At 39.6% G+C, this 24,216-nt stretch overlaps 2 protein-coding genes and 2 non-coding genes across 4 annotated transcripts; 1 reads left to right on the forward strand and 3 right to left on the reverse strand.

Moving 5' to 3' along the window:
• Positions 1-200: 200 nt before the first annotated feature.
• vdac3 (voltage-dependent anion channel 3) lies at positions 201-5,595 on the forward strand. The gene is made up of 10 exons (XM_077714560.1): positions 201-434; positions 2,070-2,171; positions 2,672-2,743; positions 2,835-2,884; positions 3,687-3,839; positions 4,316-4,368; positions 4,429-4,656; positions 4,849-4,999; positions 5,071-5,128; positions 5,208-5,595. The coding sequence occupies exons 2-10, from the start codon at positions 2,075-2,077 to the stop codon at positions 5,297-5,299; spliced, it is 954 nt and encodes a 317-aa protein (XP_077570686.1). The 5' UTR covers positions 201-434; positions 2,070-2,074; the 3' UTR covers positions 5,300-5,595.
• On the reverse strand, positions 5,545-20,555 carry ikbkb (inhibitor of nuclear factor kappa B kinase subunit beta). Its single transcript, XM_077714556.1, has 22 exons — positions 20,432-20,555; positions 19,381-19,518; positions 16,727-16,821; positions 14,642-14,762; positions 14,030-14,099; positions 13,105-13,193; positions 12,227-12,316; positions 12,019-12,143; positions 11,429-11,536; positions 10,810-10,939; positions 10,283-10,477; positions 10,087-10,201; positions 9,723-9,846; positions 9,501-9,652; positions 8,517-8,578; positions 8,336-8,436; positions 8,200-8,249; positions 8,030-8,129; positions 7,087-7,234; positions 6,899-6,996; positions 6,600-6,693; positions 5,545-6,528 (listed from the first exon to the last, which is right to left on the reverse strand). Exons 2-22 carry the CDS (start codon positions 19,483-19,485, stop codon positions 6,469-6,471), a joined length of 2,232 nt encoding a protein of 743 aa, XP_077570682.1. The 5' UTR covers positions 19,486-19,518; positions 20,432-20,555; the 3' UTR covers positions 5,545-6,468.
• On the reverse strand, positions 7,631-7,712 carry trnas-aga (transfer RNA serine (anticodon AGA)). Its single transcript has one exon. It is a non-coding gene; the product is annotated as a tRNA-Ser (tRNA).
• trnag-ucc (transfer RNA glycine (anticodon UCC)) lies at positions 11,205-11,276 on the reverse strand. The gene has a single exon. It is a non-coding gene; the product is annotated as a tRNA-Gly (tRNA).
• Positions 20,556-24,216: the final 3,661 nt, after the last annotated feature.

Consider the following 24,216-nt stretch of genomic DNA (forward strand, 5'->3'; position numbering starts at 1 on the left):
ACGTCTTTATGATTTTTTATCTATTTTGGACATAGGTTATTTGATATAATTCATAAACCGCACAAAATTGTGATTCTCTTTTAAAAACGATGGCGTCATAGCCGATAGGTATGACATCACAAAGATTATTGGGCGTCATTTGGGATGAATGGGCTCGTTTTAAAAAGTGAATGAACATGAATTAACTGCAATAAAAATACCAGTATTTATCCCCTACACAATTCAATACATTGGATTAACCATCGTCACTGTAGATGGAGTAAATTCGGCACTCAATTAGACGAATGCTATTTCTTTATACATTTATGACACAACGGCACCGCCCATCACCGAGACTTGATGTGCGCATGCGCTCTGCCCTGCGCTTTCTCCTTGTCGCACCGTAGTTGCCTTGTTAAACTGTGCCGTCAGATCACATTGTAAGACATTTTAAGGTAAGAACAACTCAATCCTGACAAATACTTCAAAGCTATGTTCGTTGCTATATTCGCTTTTTTTTAAAAAAAACTCGTTTTCTGTTGGCAAGACAGGCCTGATCCGAACATTATGGACTGGGAGTCTATCCATCTGCTGTGTAATATACCACTTAACCATAGTCATCTCGGCTACACATTGAACACCTATATTTTTTAATTTCATTTTTTTAGCCTTGATATCGTTAATAAAAGGCAGTTTACCCCCTCTCAATGGCGAATGCGTGCTCTGTGGACGGTCTGTTATGTCATGGCACTCCCCACCTGCTGTACAGTTATATATATAAAAAAGTCAATCATATTTTCCACTTCCTAAGTCTTTGTGTGTATACACACACATATACATAAACACAATATTATTTAGCATCATATTTTGACTCATCGGCTGCCATGGTTGTAGACCCCTGGTACATTATTGGACGTCTGTCATTGTCAATGGCACTCAAAGTGTTAAACATGTACAACTAATTCATTATTTTCCTTTTTATTTACACATATACAAATATTTTTTTTCATTGAAGACTGTGGTATTTACAGTTTATTATCATTTTCCCTGATATCACAAATTAAAGATGTATTTCAAAGTTATCTATTATTTTTATTAATCATATTTACATTTGATTATATAGAAATAGTTTCTAATTAACAGTTTGTATCCAAATGGTCTATTATTTTATTTATTTGATGATATAGAAATATTTTCTAATCAACAGTATTGTATCCGCATGGTCTACTATTTGATCAATTTGACAAAGTATTCTTATCATCTAAACGTGTCCACAAAATGCACATCAACTTGTGTAGTTTTACTAATGCATTTGTGTCCAACTGTCAGCCATCTTATATGTCCATATCTGTCCTTATCTGACCTTCGCCCTTGGTCAAGGTAGTCATTTGGACAGCTAGTTGTTGACGGTCACATTAAAAAATGGCGCTACAATGTAAACACACAACCAATGTTTTAACAACGCCAATTTAGTTACATTGAAGCTTGAGTTAGTTTTATTTTTTATGAGATAGCAGGCGCTCGTACGTATGTCAGTGTCAGGTTCTCACAGGTACTAAATTTAGATCAGCCGTCAATGAGGAGGAGGAGGCTGGGTAGCATAAGAGATTCTATGATGAACAATCTTTTCAATTATTTTGAGAGTAGTCCAGTAGACTCCATGTAAAATGTACTCCAATCATACTTTGAAGATTCTGGATGTTCAAGTTCTCATCCGGTGGTGTGGATTTTTATTTGACCACCTTCCAAAAACAACAATCCCTTCCTGTTTTTGACTAGCTGGGGACTCACTAAATAGCGTAGTGATAGGCTATAGCACCCTGACTAGCCGTAGTGCCCCGGAACAGACAAATTGACATTTTGCCATTCATTTTTCATTGTTATCTCGCAGTCTTATCATGTTCCCATGTTGCACTTAAAGTACAAAGGCCCCTGCAACATTTGTGATGCAATCGGTACGGCGACTGCGATAAGGAAACACTTGAGACGAGAAGATGTACACAATTATGCATACTGTGTGTTGCTAATCAAAGAGAATGAGACTATTAGTTATCTGTTGTCCTCCCTCTTTAAACCGCTTCCCCCCGAAGAAGCAATGGTGGAAAGGAAAGGAATGGGCCGTGCCACGCAGCAGGACAAGTCAGGGAACAAAGACCACTGTGTCACATGTCGGCATGCTCCCAAGGGACACGGTGAGTCCCAAAAGTTCACACAGTAGCTTTTTTAGGGGGTGTTCAAGCCGGGTTAGCAACAGCCTCAAGCTGTGCGATCATCAAACGAGGGAGGCTATTGCACATCGACATCACTTTGAAGATCCACACAGGCGTCCACGCCAGATGGCCAGGTGTCTTTGTACACACTCCCTGTTTGCGCGCAAATATTGGATCAAACTGACAAATTGTGATGCCTTGAATGCAGGCAGAAGGTGTCCTAGTTCTACGAAAAACGTACAAAATGTACAATTCTTTCCTACACTGCCACAGACGTCCAATCCACTTGTCCTGGGAGGGCTGACAACGATGATTCCTTGCAGGGCCTCAAACGGATTGGACGTCTATGGGTGTTAATGACACTAAAAGCAATCACTCACGACCAGTTGTCATGGTAACCCAGAATATGATGAATTACTTGACCAATCCGTGTTTTCTCGTTATTCACGGTTTAGACTTCTTACTGCAGTACTTTTTCTCAGGCACAATGGCTGTCCCTCCTGCCTATACAGACTTGGGGAAGTCTGCTAAAGACATTTTTAGCAAGGGCTACGGTAAAAACATTTCACCAAAATCTATGTGTAAATACATACGCCAATAGCTATCTGTCTTTATATTGAAATGTATGATTTTTTTTCTTGTTAGGTTATGGAACTCTCAAGCTGGATGTAAAAACCAAGTCCAAGAATGGTGTTGTAAGTAGTTTGGCAACTAGTTGTTTGCTTTCTAATATTTCGTTCAAACACATTTTCATCCTGTGTGAAATTACTGCAACAAAAACATTTTAAAGCCAGTTTTCCATGATCGTCTTGACAAAATTGTAGCGACAGGCGGACCCAACATCCTACAAGTAAAAGTGGATGGAAATGTGATGTTGATATGAAATCATTAAACCTTCTCTGCACGTTTCTTTTCTATCTACGTCCCTAATCTTGTCTTCTCTTCTTATACACAAATTTCTTGGATGTCCCCTTCAGATGGTAAGAAAGTGCATGCACGTGTCACGAAATAAATGCTCGTGTACAGTGTTGCATTTTAGATAAGAGTTCATTCACAAATAAATACTTAGAGAGTATTTTGCCTTACTCCATTTTGTTTATCATGCGTGAGCTCTTCCACCCAAAAACTGAAGCTCCAGGCATAGTGTCAAAAATGGGATTTGACACCATCTGGAACCAGAGTGTATTTTTTTTGTTAAGTTGAGGTATTTTCCTTTAATGGGTTACGAATTAACTGTCACCTGGCGTCGTAAAGTTGCTTTTGAGTGTGCTTTTGTGAACAGTCAATGTGAAAATTGTACTGTATTGAAAACATAAAAAAGGTCTTCTCATAATACTAGTCAAAATTCCAACTAGGGTGTGTGAAAATGTCATTTTTCTATTCAAAATCCAAATATTTGGCTAGAGTGGAATGGCTCACATATGCTAATCTTTCAAGTTGCTTACTTTACCTCCTGCTTCTCACTGCTGACTGACCTCTGCTTCATCTTACTTGCAGGAGTTTGCCACCTCAGGGTCCAGCAACACGGACACAGGCAAGTCAGGGGGCCACCTGGAGTCCAAGTACAAAATGAGTGAGCTGGGCCTCACCATAAGCCAGAAATGGAACACAGACAACACTCTTGCCACAGAAATCACCCTGGAAGACCAGGTGAATTCAAATGCCAGTCTTTTATTATGAATACAGTAGTCCCTCGAATATCGCGCTTAATGTAGACCAGACATGGCTGCGATAATCCAAAAATTTCAAAGTAGGGTCACCCCTATTATAACCTTTTTTTTCTTCAGTACTGAGTCCTAGTAGCTCTGCTTATGAGGTTTAGCAGGGATTTTCACTTTTTTATGAACCAAAAAAATAATAAAGAAAGAATTAATTAGTAGTGGGAAAAAAATGCTAAGTAGTGGTACCTTTTGCATGGCAACGTGCTTGTAACATAACATAAACATATTTAAATGAACTTGGATTATGATGCAGACACGCTCAAAAAGGGAGGAATTACTGTAATTACGTTTTAATGCCATTTAAGACAACTTTTTAACTCAGAGACACCTCCTGTCAAAATGGATGGTTGTGAATGAATGATAAATAATGTGCAATTGATTATGTACTTATTGTCTTCTTTGTAGATTGGAAAGGGCTTGAAGCTGGGTCTGGACACCTCATTTGTACCCAACACAGGGTAAGAAAGCTACTCTACTCCATCACATGTAGTTACAGCTTGTTTTGCTTCATCTTGTAGCAAAAAGAGCGCCAAACTGAAGACGGCCTACAAGCGCGACTTTGTCAACGTGGGCTGCGATTTGATGTTCGACAAGGCCGGTCCCACCGTTCACGGCACCGCCGTGCTGGGCTACGAGGGTTGGATGGCGGGCTACCAGGTGGCTTTCGACACTGCCAAGTCCAAGCTTACTATGAACAACTTTGCCCTGGGATACAGAGCCCCTGACTTCCAGCTACATACCAATGTGTAAGTTTTTTAAAAAGCATTAAACTACCGCTTGTATCATGTGAAAGAAAAATGGTTGATCAAATCTTTCAGGTAGGCAAATGGAAACACATGTTTGATCATAAATTGACACCGTTTTGCAATGCTTTACAACTGGCTATTTTTTAAAATGAGAAATTTATCAAATGAATGCATGTCCTCTGTTTATCCCAGCAATGATGGCACTGAGTTTGCCGGCTCCGTTTACCAAAAGTTGAACAGCAAAACGGAAACCGCGGTCCACTTGGCTTGGACGGCCGGAAGCAACAACACACTCTTTGGAGCAGGCGCCAAATACCAGCTGGATAAAGACACCTCTCTTTCTGTGAGTCTCTTGAGCAATCTCGCAATTATGTCGCACGATTATGACAATGTCAATTATGTTTCTCTACACAGGCTAAAATCAACAACGCTTGCCTTGTAGGAGTCGGATACACGCAAAGCCTAAGGCCAGGTCTGTGTCCCCGAAACCCAAATTTCTTCTCAGAAAAATCAAAGAAAAAAAATATTTTTCTTACCTTGTCTCCCTTCAGGAATCAAGCTGACGGTGTCGGCGCTTCTTGATGGAAAGAACATCAATGGTGGCGGACACAAGATGGGTCTGGGCTTCGAGCTGGATGCCTGAACAAGGAAACACCAGAATCATAAATCGAAGACAATTCCGAGGTCCAACCAGCAATACGAAATGAAACACACACAGTCTAAGGGCTTGTTTGAATGCAACACCATTCAAAGACATTAAGTCATTGGCCACCAACTACAATGATTGACGTCCGATCCACTAGGTTAATGAGTTGGTGACCCCTGCTTTAAACAGTCTGTTCCACCTGATCTGTGTGTTGTGCTTTGTTTTAAAAACTTAGTCAATAGTAATAACTTTAAACTTTATTCAATCAGTGAATAAAAAGAACGTCAACATGATGAGAAATGTGTTTTTTTTTGCACCATCATACCTATTGACAATGAAGATAGAAAAAAGTGAAATTGCTGCCTTAATTATGACAAGATTGCAGATGTAACAAGACCGTGGAAAAATCCAAGACAATGACAGTATTTTCACATCAACCTTCTCCGAAAGTACCAAAAGATGTAGAAAAACGCAGTGGCAAGAAGTGCAGCTTTTCACACATGCAAAACTCTTAATTCGAGTGAGAGTTGCAGCCAAGAGAAATACATTCTCCGCAATAAACAGATGTAATACTGAGGTTACCACATCGAAACACCTCGGCTCAACCTCGATATTCTTTTCATAAAAGTTATGAACAGAATCAGTGACGACGCTCAACCTTGGCGGAGTACTGGAAACGGATCCAACTTATCGCGGACTACACGGGGCAAACTCTTACAATGGTCGTAAGGGGGCCTGACCCCCATATCAAGGGTTCCGGTAACCTATAGTCCCGGAGCACACCCCAATAGGACACATGTAGACCAGTTCGGCAAACTCATGACCGAAAACCACACAGCTGAATCTAAGATTCGACTTTTCAATGGACCCTCCTCTTAAGTACCCCCAAACATACCTTCCCAGGGAAGCAGAGGAATGTGATGGATGTTTCACCTGATTTAAAAAAAGGTTTCAAGATGATTGGTTCATAAAATGATGGCTAAAGAACATTTCAGGCTGTAAAAAAGGTGCAGGATTTGCTCCAAAGAGTAAGAATAAAAAGTATGTGGGTCAAAAGTAAGACAGCAAAGATAACGTGAGAATAGTTGGAGCATTTTTGTTCTGTGTAAAAAAAAAAAAAGTGTTTTGCATTGAGTTCCACACAGTGGTAGAAAGTGGATGCTAATCTAGGAAAAGTCCCTGAAGAAACTGTTGCTCCCTTGCAGCCACCTCCACTCTCTCAGCATCTGTTACACAAACAATTAAGGGACATTTTTGCATTAGGTTGCTTTGAATATCCCGAAAAAGGCAATCTCACCTCCATACTGCTGTCAGATTCCTGCATGGTATCTTGCAGTAAATTCTGCAGTCGACTCTCAAAATGTCTGCTCTCTTCCACCAGGGACTCGTTCCTAGCAGAACCAAATGCTATGTTTTCAGACAGCAAACACAATACTAAAAATAATGCACCCAGTAAATGACAACCCGGGCAATACAAATGGCTCCATGTCTTTTTTTAAGCAATAGAGTACGTTTTAAAAATCCATTTTCACGAGCCTAGGCCTCGGGTGCAACACCGGGTTCACTATTTATATGACTGATTCTATTTTTACTTACAACTGCTGTAAACTATGTCGAGGGGTCATCAGTGGAGGGACCGAAGAAGGTGTGCGACATCCGTCAGGACTCCCACTCACTGGACTTTGAACTTTACTCTACAGGAAATAATCCGAATCAAAAGAGTCAGTTGACAGTCACCTCTGAGTTTTCGACGATATGATGCAGAGGTGCGAGGGTTTCCTCACACAGGCCACTTTAAGGAGGTTCCACAGCTCCCTTTGGCGCTTCTCTTGTAGACCCATCAGAACTTGTTCGTTTTCTGCCATCTCTCGAACCACACCTTCTACCCTTGGCAGAAGCTCCGTGACGCGCTGACGACAAACGCCAGTTTTACTGAAAGGACAAATGCATGTGAATCATTCTTCAGTGTATTGACTTTTGATAGTGCCCTGTATTGCCTCGGGGGAAGGGCAAATGAGGCAATTGGAAGAGTGGTAATCGAGTCATATGCTGAAGGCTTTAGGTCTTTGAATTTATCTACTACAAGAAGATCATCAAAATAAAAAAAAGATAAGTTTCACTAAAAATGATCACACAATCTTGGACTGTGTTATATGAGAATATATATTATATATACTACGTTAAATGCAGGTTTCAAAACAATGGGACAATTTAAGGTAATTCTTTATATATGTATAGTTTCTTAACATTGTCAACTCCCTGTAAATGAATGGTCATCTAAGTCTGCAAGCGAGATTTAAGTTCAGATGACATGGATTTTAAGAAAACCGTTGTCGGCAGGATTCGAACCTGCGCGGGGAGACCCCAATGGATTTCTAGTCCATCGCCTTAACCACTCGGCCACGACAACACATGTGCGTTCGATCCAGATGAAACATTGACCTTTGCTTCAGATCCTCAGCTAACAGCTACACCTAAGTAAAAACTAGGTTTTAAGATAATTTCAGTCATTCTTAGCATTTAGTATTTTGGCGTAGTATTGTATTGTTTTAGAAAATTAATTAAAAAGCCAAAAAACTCCCAGAGCACGTGAATGAGGAATTTGACCCCTCTTCCGATTGGGAAGTTTGCCCTACTCTCAGGTCTCAGATCTTTGGGATCTGGTCTGATGATTTAGGGCTACATAAATCAACTTGAATTGACCTACAGATGGATCCACATGAATACCTGAGGTGTGTGTAGAAGTCTCGAAGCTTCCTCTCATAGAACTGCACCCCCTGAAACACCAAGCGCAAGATTTCCTGACCATCTCCAGGACAACGCTGCTCTGAAAAAAAAATGAAGAGGTTAACAAAAAACACAATTATGAATCATACAAATGCATGAAGAATCCGAACCTTTGGGTTTCTCTCTGAGTTTGCGCAGCATCTCCATGGCTTTCCCTTCACTAAAGGTCACATTTAAAATGCATTTATTAATCATTGTTTAACTTTTGACATGAAATATGAAGAGTGAAGTCCAGTTGTAACTCACAGTGTGTCCAAAGCCTCGCCGCTCCTCCAGGGCTGACGCTGAACGTCTAAGATGTCTTGCTGCAAGTGCATCATCTCCTCCTCAAGTTCACTCACTTTGGGCTGTGGGCACACCCCAAATGATTGGTCCTTTTGAGAGAAATTGACGCAGACACACATGAAATGAACAGAGACGTTTCTACCTGACCACAGCTGCCGGCAGTCCGCTCCATTTCCCTCCAAACTCCCAGCAGTTTTTCTGAAGCTAAAGAATGAAAAATTGACAATTAGAACAATGAGACTATGTTGTAGAATAACAATACACAGTTGCAGACAACGATAATGTCATTACAATAAAAGTATGAAAGTGTTGATACTACATTGTCGTTGGACAGTAGGACTGTATCCCCAAATATACTTTTTCCTCCTGTAGTTGACATATTTAAAGCCATTTTCATTTACAATGCGGCGCCATGCTGCTCCTATTTCGGAACCTATTCCTAGGAGCCTATTCCTAGGAACTTATTCCTAGGAACCTATTCCTAGGAACCTATTCCTAGTTAATGTTGACAACTAATGTGAGCAAGCCCAAAATTTAAATATTTATACTTATAGTCACAAGAAGGCTGCTTAGCAACTTGTTGAACTAAAGATTGCACACACAAACATCAGCAGCTGGCGCCTGGATTGGACTATGTTAACTGTAATTCAGTGCTGCCACAGTTACATTTGATGCATGGAACGCGAGCACTGTAAGTCAGCGCTGACGCCAACAAAAACGAAAGCAAAACAACAGCCTTGGCGCTTCCGCTAACTCGACTGACTGGAGCGTTGTGTTTAGGGTCAGCATTTAAAACAACACTAGACAATATTGCAACCTGAACAGCACATGCACGTTAGAGTATTTATTTATTTACGAGACATTTTTGTATATACGAGCATACGCCAGAAATTAGAATTAAGTTCAGTGTAACGTTAGATAAAAGTGTGTCTGCATCATAATCCAAGTTCACTTAAATTAGTTTATGTTAGGTTGCCGTGTAAATATCAATCTGTTTTTAGATCATTTCTATGGGAAGTGTTCATTTGAGTTACGAGTAAATCGACATACGAGCTTAGTCATGGAACGAATTAAGCTTGTATCTCAAGGTAGTACTGCAAATGTTCTTTGTTATATTATCGATTACCAATCCCGGTGGTGGTCTGCTCCTGGTATTTGTCCATGTCAATGTGAAGGCTGGTGGTGAAGAAGTCCAGTTTGGCCATAAGTCTCTGGTGCATCGATACCATCTCATTCTTCTGCTTCGACAGGGATGAGTTATGCCTCAGCAAGCTCATGCTGAAAAAACAGAAAAGAGCAGGACTGATAAATAGTTTACAGGCTCGCATATGCATGTGTATTTTTTTACATGGCTGCTTTCTGTCCCTGCTGCAGTCTCTGCCAGTCCTCCTTCAGGGAATGGATTGTGTGCCATGCCTGGCCATAAGTTCTCCTCAAAGGACTGTATGGCAAATCTTGCTTTGGGTCCTTTTCTGCTCAACAAAAAAAGACATTCCTTCATTATCACTTCAATTGGTTCTAAAAAAAAAACTGGTGCTAGCTGTTATATCAATTTATATATTTTTTCGTGTACTTAAAATATGTAGTGCTAAATTGTTTCTTATAATGGTAGTAGATATGTGCAGTGTTTATATTGGCATTGATTGTGGAAACAAATGAAAATATACTAAGATATCATCGGATTTGCTTTTGAGAAAATTCGGCACACTCACGGACAAAACATATGTTTTCAGGAAGGGGGCGAGGAGTCAACGGGGGCTCGTACTGACAAGATGAGCGATCAAACAGGAAGACGAGAGGGAGGTCTGTCCGCCGCCCATCTATCTCCTACAAATATGACACATGATGCATCATCACATGCTGTCATTGAAGACTCAATTTAAAAACTGCACGTTGTGTTCTCATTACGGCGTAATTAATGGCGCACTGCGTGGCCGAGGTGTGAGGCTCCAAGGCTAAACCGGCTTCCAGTAGCAATTCTTGCTTGGCCACGGGGATATCCGTGTCTTCTTCGATTCTCCTCTGTAGTTTGGCCACGCTCTCGTCGTCATCGATGGTGTACCTCAAGATCTTGGCGGTGGTCATGTTCAAAACATGAACCATCTGAGGAGAACAAACAATTTAACATTTACTTTTATGCACTCTAGATGTCATAGTTACTTGGCTGGCCAGTAAACTTTTATTGGACCATTTTTGGCTAATACCTCAGAACAACTACAACTATTACCCATTTATTTATGTCTAAAATGTCTTTTTCTGTGTCCCTGTGTTCCTTTTCTCACCCTCTTGCTACTGTGACAGTGAAATTTCCAGAATACGGGATGAATAAAGTTATCTAATTTAATCAAATCTAAAACCACAAATAGACAATGAATTTGTACCCAAAAGAATGAATAACAAAACAAATAATACCTAGACATGTGACCGAATCTTACCTTTAGCTGCAAGATAAGATCCAGCTGAGAGAAACAGTTGCTGGGTGTGGAGTCCGGATCTTTGCCCCTTTCTTGCGGAGACCACTTGAGCATCAGCCGCAGCCACTTCTCCATCTTTTCCGCTAAAAGACTTTGACATACACGCCACATGACAAATGAGACCAACATGGGTCTCAGAGATCTAACTGAGGCAATCATTTAACTCATGGCTGCCAATGATCATCTTAAAACTGGAAGCGTAGGCAGTGATCATTCGCTGCAAGCCTCTCCTAGTGCAAATAGATTGGATGTCTAGCGCTACCAAATGAAAAGCCTTTTTTGTCATCATACACAGCTGCGTATGACAAAATTGGTAAAATTCTACTATCGTGCCTATCGTGTTAAAAATAACTTCATACATTGGCTGGGAATCGAACCCAGGTCAACTGCTTGGAAGGCAGCTATGCTCACCACTATACCACCAATGCTTACTATCTATCATTCTTACAAATATTGGTCGCAACTCTCCTCGTGCAACGTGTCTACGAGCACTGGGCGGAGCGTTGCATTTTTTTCAGTGTGTTTTTCCCATTAGTGCAAATGGCGGAGTCAATAGAGTTTTTATATTGATGTGGATCACCTATTGAGGTTGTTAGGCTGTGGAAGATGTTTGGAGAAGCGAACCACACCGGAGAGGTCTTCATAGACGACAATGTCACTATCTTGCTTCAACTGCAGTTTATTGTGCCTTTAAAAGAAGAAAATGTATTTTTAGACGTTTGAGAAAATGGATAGATTAGGGTGAATGTTATGTATGCTCCAATCAAAAGAGCCACCTATGGCTCCCGAGCCAAAGGAGAACTGAAATGGGCTGGAATTAAAAGAGTTAATCATTTAAAGTGGCCTAAAACACCAGGTGAAGTTATGCAGGAACTTGGAACAATTGTAAGAGGATATTGTTCTTTTTTCTAAACCAAATATGCCCTTAGGCTTTACATCTTTCATTCAGCATAACAGGAATCATTGATGTTGGCACAACCCACATATCCTGCAATTCTTCGTGTAGCTGACTTGGGTTTGTTTGTGTTCCTTGTATCTTCAAATTAAGTCCCAAAACAAGGGAAAGGTTGAGAAAACTCTGGAAAATATGTCTTATCATGCGACACCTAATCCGGGTTAAATTAAAAAAAAATGGAGCACCTAACTAGTCAAATAGAAAGGTGAAAGTACCAGAGAACAGGTTGCCAAGTTGGCAAAAAGGGTCGAAATCCTGTGATGCACTCAAATACCAGTGTCCCAAAACTCCAGTAATCTACAGCAACCGTGTACTTCTTCTTCTCAATCAGTTCCGGAGCCTGAGGGAAAGAATCAAGGTCACAAAGGCTTTTGGCAGGTGCCATTGGTGGTGGCCCATGTACTAAGATTCCGTCTGACTGACCAAATACTGCAGCGTTCCAACAAAAGAGGTACAAAGGCTGCTCTGGTCAAGCTCTTTAGCGTAGCCCAGGTCGATAATCTTGTGGATTAACTGAAGCAGAAGAAAATATCAGCGTCATCTTTGGTTGTGCTCCTTTATTCAGCAGTGTCATCGATAGACGTCAAATGAGTGAATGAGAATGTTTCCGGTGATATGATATGAAATTTGTACTGAAAGATAAATGAAAACCAAAAAATCAAAATAGATTGGATGTTTTTTGCCGTCGTTGGGAGACAATGAATTATTAGCTGCTGTGTTTTGGTTGTCTCTTCCTGTCATGTCTGTTTTCTTTCCGCTCACTATTTTAGCGTGCTTCACCTGCATCCAATTGTCTTCATTTCCCTTCAATATCCTGCCCTATCTAATGCATTTTTCACGTCTGATCATTGCTAAGTTAAATCTGACTTATTACTGATCTTAGTAAACTGCCTTTCTGTTCATGTCAATAAAGAATTTGAATAAGCCACCTGTTCTGGCTTTGCATTCGTGTCACACTTTGTCCTGGGAACTTGGTCAAAATCTGTTTCATGAAAATTCGACATTCCATTTATATTCAAATGTTATAATTATGTCGGTAATCTTTCGACTTTCCCACCATGTTTGTACTGCTAAATAACACCCGCAAGAAGGAGGACTATATTCAACAAACCGTAACCCTTTTCCAAAGAAGCTCAGGAACTAAGATAAACAGTTAAACTAGCACTTCAAATGAGAGCAAGGATAAATTGCAAGATTTGGGTTTGCGTCATAAAGTTATACTGAAGCGCACGGTTGTTGATAGATTGTCTGACCTAGTTCAAATCTGAAGTTGTTGAGTTTTTGTTATGGTTTGAACTCACCCGCTTCTCCCCCTGCTGCAGTACAATGTTTTCGGGTTTCAAATCTCGGTGGATGATTCGCTTCTTATGGAGGTAGGTTAGAGCAGAGGCTAAAAGGAAGAAATAAGGAAAACAAAATGGGACCAATTAAACAAAAGTCAGCGCCAAACGCAAATTTCATTTTAACAACTCTCTGGAGAACAAGGTTTCAAGGAATTGGAATAATATTTTGCTTAAACTAAAGCTTGATGGGCTACATATAATTGACATTAACATTTAGCCAAATTCTTTTTTACATCCAAGTGTGTTGGAAAAAGTAAGCTTTATTTTGGCTATTAATAACATTACCATCTTGCAGGATCACTGCAAGACTTTCTAATTGACATAAATTTAAAATCATTGCTATTATTGGCAGTAAATGTACTATAATCTTTCCCTACGACGAAGGGTTACTCAAAACAAGCAAACACTTGACGTCAAAAATATTATGTCTACGACTACCACAAACACGAGTTCCAAGGAAAATGCATCAACGCATGACCAATTGTCCCACGTACGAATGCTTACGTTCTGGTCAGATTTGGGCCAAGATGAAAGGATTTCCGGAACCACCCACCCTGCATTGGTGTGGGACCATATGAACGAGTTGACGCACGTGCTTTGCGTCAAGTGTTGTGCATCGACGGAGCAGAGCCACATGTTGTTTCTCTGTTGTGAAACTAAGCGCCATTATCCAGCGGCTGAATACACTTCTGCCTGCGAGTGAGCTATTGCCAAGGTGAGTAAGCAGTGCGGTTAAGGGGTCACTGGTGACCTCATAACGGGGCCAAAACGGCCCTGGCTTTCTAAGGAAAGGAAGCTAATCATCCCGCCAGCTCACTCGGGTGTATAATTCACCAAACAATTGTTACAACAAAGTCACATTGAGGCTGCTGGTGAAACTTACAAATGTCACACAACAGAATCAGAACGGAGCCCTCACGCATTCCGCAGCAGTTCTCCAAGAGGTTCAGATACTGTGGAAGGAAGAGGCACAGTTAAAAGGAATAACCATGTCATATAAATCTGTCTTTGTGATTCAGGGCATGTCTTTATTTTCATTGCTATTAGAGAATGTTCCATCCAATTAGGTACATTGTGTTCATGTGCAGGCTTTGTTCCGACCAGACAAAACTAATAATGGGCTCGTAGTTGATTTTGGATAGAGAGGTAATCAACCGGTAAATTATTTCTGTGCCTTTTTTTATGATGGCTGCTAATCACTACACAGCTGCAAACCTGACCAAGAGCACAAGAATGAACCGCCATCTCCCTACAGCTTGCATTTCATTGGCTTAGTGGTTTATGATGGGATTTTTGTTTTGTCTGGTATTAATAAACCACAGAGCCTTAGGGTGCATACTCACTTTCCCAAAAAAAAAAAGCATGCCCAAAATTTGCTGATGTTAAACAACTCGTGTCAGAAACTGGAGCATATTGAAATCATAAGTTTGTATAGCTTTTTACCATTAGTGTGATAACCATAATAGCTTTTTACCATAATAATATTTTCTTTTACCTTCCTGAGGTCCCCCCCCTGGCAGTATTCCATGGCTAGGAGCGGCAGGTCATTGGTGGCCACAAGCTTCTGCATCCCCTCAGGAACCTCCCGTGCAGCTACTACGTTTACATGCTCCAACCTGTATGTATTTTAGCATAAAAACTTAATTACTGAAACATTCCAAATTATTTTCTGAGGGTCTGAGACTAGAACTAGTTATGTGGTATTTATAAAAAACAATCCATGGCAATGTGCCTAAGTCCTGGTCAAGCAATCGGCCTCAATTTACCCCAACAAGTTATCACAAGAAACATTTTATTCTACGCATGCATTACCCGAGGGTTTTTTTATGATATTAAAGACAAGAAAAAAAAATCCCCAGTGAGCAATCACTTGGCAACAATGCCGAGGAAAACACCCCTTTTCAAGGAAAAGACCTCGAGCAACACCAGACTTGGGGTGGGGCAGTTCCCAGCCTCAAACAATGCTGGATCCAAAAAGATGAGTGATGGTTGTGGTGTCTCTTTGCAAAACTGACTCACACTAAATACACTAAAGACAGCTATCATTAGTTAGATGGGGGTAACCGTACTTCACTAGTCCACTACCAGACTAGTCGACTTCACTAGTCCACAATTCATTCATTCATTGTCCATACTGCGCATCCTCAAAAGGTTCACAGAAGTTGCAGGAGTCTAACCCAGCTGACTTTGGGCAAAAGATAGACTCACCTTACACAGGCCACCAGGCAGCCATAGGGCACACAAATGGGAAAAATACCATTCGCACTCATAATCAAACCATCACCAATGGGAATTGAGCCAGCGCCTGCTCACATCGAAGTCAGGCGAGTGAACCTCTACACCACGATACGGCTAGTCAACCATGTGTTTGGCTTTCGGCTTGAGAGAGGTTGCAACAAAACTGATCATTCTTTTGTTATGAAGGACTGACTAAACTGGCGACAGGATGTTTACACTGCCCAGTGGACCAGGAGGTTGTTTCTGCCTGTGATGTGAATTAAATAACTTACATTGTTTTTCTGCTCTTAATTATTTTTAAAAAAAATTGAAGTCATAAAGATGTGAAAATCCACATTGAAACTCCCAAATGGAAGCCACTCCCCCTATCTTCTGCTCGCTACCAGGACTCAGCACTGAAAAAGAAGGTAGTTATAATAGGGGTGAGCTTACTTTGCAATTTTTCAAGTATCACGGCCATGTCTGGGCTACATTAACCTCGATGTTGGAGGGATTACTGTAATCAGTGCATTACATCGGTATTAGCAGGAGACGTTGCAGTGATATGACGGATGTCAAATTGTCAAATGGCTGAACACTTGGAAGAAACTCAAGTGGGTTTTAAAGATAAAGACAGGATGCTTTCAGTGCTATTGTGCTATTTGACCTCACATTAAAATATAGGAAGACAATATAAATTAGCAGGCTCTAGTCTAGAATGTTTCCTAAAGATAGGGTATGACAGAAAGGTCATGTTTTCACAGAATGCGTGCGTGTAGACATTTGTATAACCGTTAGCCCCGGCAATGTTTGTCACTGTGTGGGTGCACGAGTGGTCTGTGGTTTTCTGAAAACAGCACACTTTTTAAAATTAAATGTTTTTATGTCCAGAAAAACACGCCCACAAAACAGGCGAGGGAGGATTCGATGACACGCTTAAGTAGGACAATAAGGAGGTGGTGTATGTCAGAAATAACTACCAAAAGTCCAAAAATAAACTCCCAACCTCCACAAGAACCTCTTCTTATTAAATGTTCCTTGTGTGTCCTACTAGTGTTTGTGTTGAAAAAAACAGAAGGGGGTGGAACGCTCAACTGTCAATCAAACATCTATAGTGGAATGTGCTGCAGTGAGTCACAGAAAGGTTTGATTGAAAATTTCTTTTTTTAAACACAGCCCAAGGCAAATCAAAAGATGCATCAGGCCATAAATATAAAAATGGAAGAATCCCCAACACCTGAATGTTTTGTATGAAGAGATATTCGTAAATAGAGGTAACACTGTATTTAAATCAACCTTAAAAATTGCCTGTAAGCCCTCCAGGTATCAATTTACTGTATTTTTACTATGTAATGGAACATACCTCTTCATGATCTGGATCTCTAGACACCATCTCTCTTTGTTCCTTTCACTCAGCTCCTGACGGCACTGTTTAATAGCAATTTGCTCCTCAGTATCCTGCAAACACACACAAAGAATCATTAAAGGGAAAATAGAAAAAAACGATTAAAGGCTAACCCATGGGTCCACAACCTAAAATGCTGAAAGAGCCATTTATGACCCAAAAAGAAGAAGCCACCCTTGTGAGGATAAGTGGTACAGAAAATGAACTAATGCAGTACAGTGGTACCTCAAGATACGAGCTTAATGCGTTCCAGGACTGAGCTCGTATGTCAATTTTCTTGTAACTCCCATAGAAATGGACTAAAAATAAATTAATTTGTTCCAACCCACTGATAAAACACCAAAAACAGGATTTTGGATTGGGAAAACAAATTTTATATCAAAATGTGTCTCGTATCTCAAGATAAATATTTGCTAAAATTTGTACTCGCCTCTCAAATTGCTCGTATGTCTGGGCACTCGTATGTCAAGGTATTACTGTACTGTAATGTACACTACTGTTACTATATCAAAGCGCATCAGATGAATGTACCAATATCTGTGAAGTTGACAATCTGCCAAAAAAAGTGATGAGCAATACAAGTGCACGTCTATCGTTCCCTGTTTCTCATGAGGTCATCGTGGTCAAATCGCTTCCCGTAACATGACCTTGGTCCTAATAATAATGAACAGCATTGTCATCGGGAAGAAGGAAATGTAATCATCAGCGGTGCCCACTTTTTAATGTTCTACTTGGGCCAGCCCTTTTATTACATCCTGAAGTGGCACAGCTGCAACAGACCAGTGGTATTATTATTATTATTATTATTTATGGTTATTATATAGTATTAAAATGATGACAGATTTAATCATGGGCTTTAGGAATGATACATCTGGTGTTTAGAACAAGCGAAATGTCAGTACATAATTTGAAAAGCATTTAGACAAGTGCAGCACTAATTACTCTGATATTTGAGCAATTCCTTTAACACCGGTCATTTTTCCTGCCCTTTTTTTGGATCTGTAAAAAAATAAGGGTGAACCTTTTTGTTGAATGTTTCATGACAATCTTTTGTGGAGTGAGCATTTGGAAGACAAACTGTTCTGAGGTCTGAACATGGTGAAAAGATTGTTATTATAAAATGTTTCATGTTGTATACCAGAAAATCAGTGTTCAACTTAAATGTTACCATGCATGACTTGACTATATATAGATCAAGTCATAAATACCAATTTAAGTGCTGTGTGTTTGCCGTTTTCCTTAATTTTTACTGATGCTGTCAAAGGACTCATCAATATTCAATGCACTGTATCTGATTATATTGTGAAATTTTCAGTGACTGAATGTAGTCATTTTTTTCATTTCTTTTTCACTTCTCATTTCCAGAAAAGGAATCAGCATTGAGCAACATTTCCGTGGTATTTTGCTATTATCTTGAGTTAATAAATATTTACACTACAAACCGTATAAACTATTTAAAGTAATGAATGCTCTTATCGCCAAATGTACTCAACATATACACACCTGAAAAATGACTAATACAAGCAAATCACAGGCATAAAGAGAGGAAGGGGAAGCTCTGCCGAGAATGTGTGCTCATACTGCCATACTCTACTTCCTATAATGCTCTCATCCTATGAGTAGGAGTGTTGTCACCTTATTGATTTCGATCAGATTACATTCCCATCGTCCATTCGATTTCAAATTATGATCTAACAAGCACTGGGGTGCTTTAGGGTGCAAACTCGTAATATAAAAGCAGCAAAGGGACCAAAACGGCAGCAGTTAATTAAGCAATTTTGATAGAATTGACTGAAGAAGACCGATAACTATTTGAGTTTTGTCTTGGCAGGATTAATAAAATCTCTTAATAAAGGGGAAGCATAAGAATATAAAAAGTTATTATTACATAGGGGGGGAAAAGGTCATCGATTCCTTGAAAGCAGTGAATCCGTATTCACTTTGAAGTTTCCAGAGAATGTGGATGATGTTCTTTTTAAAGCATTTCATAATGATGAAAGTGAGTACATTCACTTCCCTATCATTCAGTTCACATTTGCAATGTGATAATAAATTACTCACATGGAGATGTACATTTTCACACAAAATTTTGCTGAACATAACATCAATTTTACATTAATCCATAATTTCTGAATGGTCTCGACTTGTTTTCCGATACCATTGTTTGTTGTTTTGGCTCCCAAATCATAGTCAATTACTTTTCATTGGTTGCACGTCATTTGTCACTACATCAAAGTATTTTTTAGTATTTTTTTTATTCAAAACAATAGAATACTTCCTTCTATGTACTCAATCCAGTCAGTTCACTACTTAGTTGGACAGAAAATAAATACTGACATGAATCAGCAGTGGTCCTCATCTCTGAAGCACTTTATCCTCATTAGTGTCACTGGGGGTGCTGGAGCCTATCCCAGCTATTCCTGGTCAGAGGCGGGGATGCCCTGGATCGGTGGCCAGCCAATCACAGGGCCAAAGGAGACGTACAACCATGCACACTTATACCTAGGGGCAATTTAGAGTGCCCAATCAGCCTACCATGTAGGTCAATGTATTTCTTGTGATGTGGCAAATCCTGTGACAGAAATTGGAGGAGATTCCTGAAAAATACAAACCTTATTTTGCCATCTGGTGACATTCCCAAAACCTCCAGTCCCCAAACACTCCTTCAGCTCCCAAGGCCCACAACACTGTGGCTGATGAAGTGGGACGCGGTTCATGGCGTCCCTTACAGCTCACTTGAAAAGCCACACCTGTGGAGAAATGATTACATTAAATTTAATTGAATTGAATGATTTTAATTGTCAATATAGAATATACATTACACAAATATTGTACAAAATGTGTATGAAGGAAATTGGATTGTTTCCAAACTTTGATGCTTACAACATGCAAACAATGACTGTGCTGTAAAATTAAGTTTGTGAACTATACAGATTAATAACTGCAGAAATAACTTCAACCAAACACTGTGTAAATGCCATTGTCATTGTGACATTATTTGGAAAATGCCATTAATTAATGTCCAAACAAAGAAAACTCTGCAAACCAGAACGTCCCAAAACCTAACAATTCTTAAAAATATATAGAATATATATAATTTCGTTCCTCTAAAAGTCATTATTTTTAATTATCAGAATGCAAAACTAGTGAATGCATGCAAATAATTTAACAATATTTTGATAATCACTCAAGGATCGAGTAGTTAGCTCGCCTGCCTCACAGTTCTGGGATCGAGAGTTCGATTCCCAAGTGGGTCCTTACTGTGTGGAGTTTGCATGGGATAGGCTCCAGCACCACCCGCGACCCTTGAGAGAATGAGTGTTTCAGAACATGAATGAATTATAGCTAAATTCGCAATCTGTACAGTTACAATTGAAAGCAAATCGACCATCGTTTTATAACTTTCAACATTCACAGTGATAATGAAAAGTGAAGAACAGTATGTTTTCTGATTTTTAACACATTTGTGAAACTTATTAGAGTGTGGGAATACTCCTAATGCACCCTGAATGCACTTTCCATCACTTTAATGTATAATAAACAGAATATACAGAGCAGAAAGGGGACATACGTGTGCTGTTACTGTATTACAGCATGAAAATGTAATTTCTTCAACGACCGTAATCGTGCACACAATCACAGTCAAGGAAAGCAGACGCCTACCTTTTATCCAAAAGTGATCGCAGTCTTTTACAATGAGTAAATATCACGTTTTAATTAGTTAGATGACTGAAAAATCTGGGGAAAAAGTTTCACTTCCTGATTGATAGATTTCCTGAAAACCTGCTGGCACCGCCCACATGTGTGCAGTCACGTGACCTGACTTTTACAAATGTGCTTCTACAAATATGCCAAAACAGTCAAGTAGTCTAACACTGTATATTTTTTAATCGTGCGTGAGAAATCAAACTTTCTTGTCAAAAGCAAAATTCGTACTCTATAAGACTTTTAACTACACAAAGATACCATGCATCCAATGACATTTAACCTCATCCTATCAGAATCTGTAAACTTTGCATTTTCAAGCACAATTAGTCACTTTAACATCCGACACAAGAAGTCATATAAAGTTCGACTGAAAGTTGAATAAGCAGTTGAACTACAGTGCGATATAGCACATTAAATAAACAAATTCCAAAAGATAAACTAGCTATCTAGTTTCATGCCAGTAGTATTCGTACATGCTTTATGCCTTCCAACTCACATCATATACGTTTGTAATCTTTGCCAATTGACTCATCATCAAAAGGGTGTTCGAAATTAATATACAAATTTTTTAAATTAATACGTTTAGAACAAAATAAAGAAAAAAAACATTGTGGGCCCGGTGAAGAAGTGGGTGGCGTGTCAGCTCTGGGACTGTGGGTTCGATCCCAGATGTGTCCTCACTGTGTGGAGTTTGCATGTTCTCCACGGGCTTGCCTGGGTTGGCTGTGCTTTCCTCCCATATTCCGAAAAGGCTGGTTGAACACTCTGAATTGCACCTTTGTATATAGCACATCTTTACTTTTCACTTCTACTTATTTTCCTGGTAGTTAATTGAACCCAGTATGAGAGCAGATCATCATTTCTCCCTAAAATTGAATTGAGTTTTCCAGGAATGAAATGATAAAACAGTTTCTCAACACAATATCACATCATTATTTCATCTGTGTTGACTGACTGTGGGGAATGACCCAACTTGATTATCATGTTATACTGATGACTTTGAAATCTCTGGAGATGAAGGAAAGGCAATTTTTCTTGCCATGTTACGCATTCATTTGTGATTTTTGACGTCAATGTAGAGAGATAGAGTTGTTTTTATTTTAAGTGGGGCCTCCACAATGTCTGCCAACCTCCCTCCCACCCTTTAGACAGGCAACGTCATGATCCAGCCGGCAGAGTAGTAACGTTTCCCCCGCTGAGGTCACAACTCCTCTCCTCCCCTCGCCGCATCTTTCCTCTCCACTCCTCGCCCTCCTCTCTCGATGCCTCTCCTCCCCACACGGCGCCATAAAAAGTGAGAGCGAGCGCCAGAGCAGCTCACAAACGAGAGACGTTCAACCAAAATCTCATCATCATCATCGTCAATATCATCTTTCAATTGTTGGTAAGACCTTCTTTTCTTTATGCATGCACATTCTTAATGAATCTTGTTGTTTATTTTTTTAATGCTTATTATTCCTGCATAGAATATGACCTAATGCGATCTAATAATCAATAATGTCAAGATTTACATTGTGAATTTGTTGTTTGACGTGGATTTTAATCTGTCTAATGAGTTATACATCAGAGTAATGTTGATTTATAATTTAATATATAGAGATGTGGGCGAATTAAAATGAAATCCAGAGCATAATATTGACAATATAATCATAATATATCACCCGTGACTTTCCCCATTTGTTTCATTTGGTGAAGGGGGATTTTCTGTTAGCGTCATAAAAATTTTGTTCTGATTTAATATAAGTGCAAATAGCACTTTTTTTAAATAGCGTCACTATGTCACGTAGTCGTTTTTTTTTTCAACAAAATATTTCCACATTTTTTGCTCAAATATGTACATCATCTATCAAATTTTGACACATGCATGAAAAAAAACCTCATTATTGTATATTTTTTTCCTGCTCGTTTTAACCAACCTAAACAATGATCTATTTGGAACCTCAAAAAAAAAAATCTAACAAATTAATATTACATTACAGTGTCAAAGACCTTTTAGTTGAGCCCCCTCCCCTGCTTTCTTTGGTATTCTCTTAGCTGTGTAATCCCATTTTAAACAAATATTGCATGCTAAGCCAATGCAGCGCTTCTATCTGCATTCCAAGAACTGTGGTCATTTGTGTTAATGATGTCAATGACTCACAAAGACAGCAATTTAAAACTTTAAGGCACTTTCTATCATGCTACCCTGGCAAAAAACAACAACTTCAAAATTCAAACAGTCTGTGCTAAACAAGTACAATCAATGTCTTGATCTGTTTTAGTCCAATTCTGGAAGATAGAATGACTCAGGGCGACTCATTTTCTTCATGCTGACCTCCAGGGATTTTTCTCCCATGTGGCATTTCTCTTCTTTTCTCTCTCCTCACTCTCCCTTTCATCTGTTTCCACGGAGCTATCTTTTCAATTCTTTTTTTTTCTGTACCTGCCACTTCGTGTGGGGGGAATGTTTTCCCATTTGGAAGGCTTCCCACTGAGGGAAAGCTTGAAGGCAACAATGCCGCTTTATGTTGTACGGGACTTTTTCAAAGCAGTCAAGCATGAACCAATCGCCTTCCCCTGAGTGAGTGTGAAGAATGAATAATGCCTGATAAGTAGCTTTCTGACATAGAATCTAGTATTGTAGCTTTGTGTACAGTAACAATGAACAAACTGATGCATTCGTGAATGCAGGTTGCAAAACATGTTATGATCTGCTGGACAAAAACAAGTGCAGAGTAGAGACTGAGGCTGTAAATGCAACACAATGCCCACCACGCAATAGTTTTCCTGTCCTAGTTCCTTATCCAGCAGTTCATGTTTGTACAATCCTTGAATTAGACAGTACGTTCCTTGCATGTTCTCACCGTTTTAGGATCGCACATTTTATTATTATTAGTGGAAGACCAAAATGTCTCATGTGCAGAATACAAAAAGTTGATGAGGCCTTGCAAAAAGGGATTTGTTAGTCAAGAAAATAATATTAAAACACAACAATTCCAACAAAGCTTTCCGTACGCAAATTGCATACCCACAGCTGAGTGCCTTTGTCTTATCCAACACACGTGTTTGCCCTACAAATGTGGTGATACTGTGACTCACAGTCTGGCGTCTAATCCTTTTAAGATACATAGTTTCACTTCTTCCACTTCTGTTTGACCTACTAAAAAAACCTCGCTATCGTCAAGCTCCATTAACAATGAAACACATTTCAGATTTTCCAAAAAAAGAAAACTTTTTGCAATAACTGCATTGAATTGAATTGAATACTTTTATTGTCATTATACAAGTATAATGAAATTTAAAGCCTCACCACAAAGTGCACAATAACAACATCAAAAATTGCATGCACTCTTTAAGCAGTCACTCAAGGGGGGTCCTACTACTAATTATGGTCTACGAGCTTTGGAAAAACAGTCTCGTAATTGCATTTTGAAGCTGTGAATTGAGTCCGAACGGGGCCTCATGCCTACGAGATATCACCGCATCCAAAAAAGGGAGTGAGCCACATATGTTCATGTCAGATGTGAGTGTGTTTGTATGTTGCACGGTTTGATATGTGTTCCGCAGCCAGTTTTCATGCAGGAAACACATGTTTTCAGCTGACTGGGGTGGGACAGCTAAGCCGCACAGCTGCACAAAAGGAAAACAAAGTGGAAACTATAGATTGTTGACACGTGAGTTTGTGGGGTTCATTTTGGGGGTTTCGAAAAGGGCTGGAAAGCTTTTAAGGGGGATTGTTTTGAGAGGCAAGCGAGAAGATC

Source organism: Stigmatopora nigra, chromosome 4 (assembly GCF_051989575.1).
Source record: "Stigmatopora nigra isolate UIUO_SnigA chromosome 4, RoL_Snig_1.1, whole genome shotgun sequence".
Lineage (NCBI taxonomy): Eukaryota > Metazoa > Chordata > Actinopteri > Syngnathiformes > Syngnathidae > Stigmatopora > Stigmatopora nigra.